Source organism: Merops nubicus, unplaced genomic scaffold (genome assembly GCF_000691845.1).
Source record: "Merops nubicus isolate BGI_N331 unplaced genomic scaffold, ASM69184v1 scaffold6868, whole genome shotgun sequence".
Taxonomy (NCBI): Eukaryota; Metazoa; Chordata; class Aves; order Coraciiformes; family Meropidae; genus Merops; species Merops nubicus.
Genome location: NW_008627633.1, coordinates 3,859 through 5,555, shown reverse-complemented (window position 1 = coordinate 5,555; position 1,697 = coordinate 3,859). Strand labels below are relative to the sequence as shown.

Sequence of the window (1,697 nt, the reverse complement as noted above, 5' to 3'; positions counted from 1 at the left end):
AGAGCAGAACTGGTGGTGAGGGTGAGGTACCAGCATGCACAAGGGGCAGCAAGGGCAAGGCTGTGCCAGGGGCAGGGACCCGGCTGCGGGTCAGGGCATGCGCACCGAGAGGCAAGCGATGGGAAGGGCAGGTGGCTGGCCCCAAAAGTGTGCAGCAGTCATCTTCCATGCGTTTTGCTGAAGCTGAATGTTTTCCCAGAGAGAGAAAATAACTTGGAGGTGAGGAGCCATCCCTCTGGGAGGTAACAGTGCCACGAGTGCTCCAGCCACAGGCGCCCGCGCTTCGGATACGGCCCCGGCCAGAGCCGGGTGGGGAAGGGCACTGGGATGTGCACTGAGCCCTGGGCAGGGGCAACAGGGACTCCTGGGGGCAGCTGCTCCTGCCCGGGCAGAGGAGGGGTGAAGGAAACACCATCCCTGCAGCCCACCAGTCTCTACAGCTCGTGTCTCCCAGGGGGAACCTGCCCTGCACCATCAGCCCCAGCCCCGCTCGCTACCAGCTCTTTGTTTCCTTGTCCAGACTATGGGCTGGGAAGAGCAGCAGCTCTGAGCCCTGAGAGAAGGAGCTCTGAAAGAAAAGATGAGAAAGAACTTGGCATTTAGGCTACTTGCATGGGTAAAGTACTAGTCAAACCCATCTTACCCATTTGTTCGATTTATTTAACTTCAAAGAGGTGCACACTAAAGCGTTAAGATTGACTGGTTTGGATTCCTCTCTGTACAAGTCCTTTCAACCAGCTCAAATACACAAGGCTTTACAGACAGAAGCACTGAAATACAAGTTAAAACAAATCTAAGTTCCAAAAATCACTCCAAAGAAGGAAAAAAAAAAAAATTGTAGAAAGTAAAATAAAATTAAAAAAAAATCCCAACAACAAACGAACAAACAAACAAACAAAAACCAACCAAACAACAAACAACCCAAAAAACAGCCCCCAAAAACCTGCAGCACTCCTCAAGGAAGGGGCAGACTGCACAAGGAGGAACACAAAGGGATGGAAGGCAAGCTAGTGTGGTCTCTGCCCAACGCTTCTCTGTGCTGGAGGCTCAGGGGATGGAGTTCAAAAGATCCTTGAGGAAGCTGTCGGGATCATTGATCTCTGATAAAAGTCCTTGAAACAGAAGAAGACAACACAGAATAATTAGATCCCCCTCCAAAAGGGTTCCTCCTGCCCACATCAGGGATTTGGGGGAGGGTGTGTGTGTGTTAACAACAACAGCTGCAATGTTATTTTAAGGATGGACAAGAGGGAGATGAACCCTGGTGGGAGGGGGGTGCAGGAGGGACAGTGCTGGCTCTGGAGCACCAGAGCCCTGCAGGGATCCTGCTGGGCAGCTCTGTGTGTTGGCTGGTGAGAGACTGGCCTGGGGCACAACTAGTGTGACAGAAAGCAGAGCAGCTCCTCTGCATGCTCATTTCCAGCATCTCCTCACCCCTGGGGAGAGCAAGATCCCCACGGCAGGAACTCTGGCTGCACCCAACTCCAGCCACATCCCTTTAGCAGCCTTCAAACCACAGAGATCCAAAACACCCTCAGGCTGAGATGCTTAACAGAGCTGGAGGAGGACCTGCAGGGTCAGGTGAGAGAAATATTCCTGCCTGGGGATGCTCAAACCTGTCTCCCAATTGATTTTGAAATGGCTCAGGCCCTGGCTGGAGCTCCGAGGTCTCCTCCCCTGGCAGGGGTGGCAGGGAT

At 53.0% G+C, this 1,697-nt stretch overlaps 1 protein-coding gene across 1 annotated transcript in view; it reads right to left on the bottom strand.

The window, feature by feature from the left end:
- Positions 1–642: 642 nt before the first annotated feature.
- Positions 643–1,697, bottom strand: part of LOC103778764 (E3 ubiquitin-protein ligase UBR4-like) — a gene marked incomplete at its 5' end in the record, with an annotated part of 2,015 nt that continues 960 nt past the window's right edge. Inside the window, one exon of the mRNA XM_008946376.1 lies at positions 643–1,112. Coding sequence (XP_008944624.1) covers positions 1,048–1,112 — 65 coding nt within the window. The remainder of the gene's footprint in view (positions 1,113–1,697) is intronic.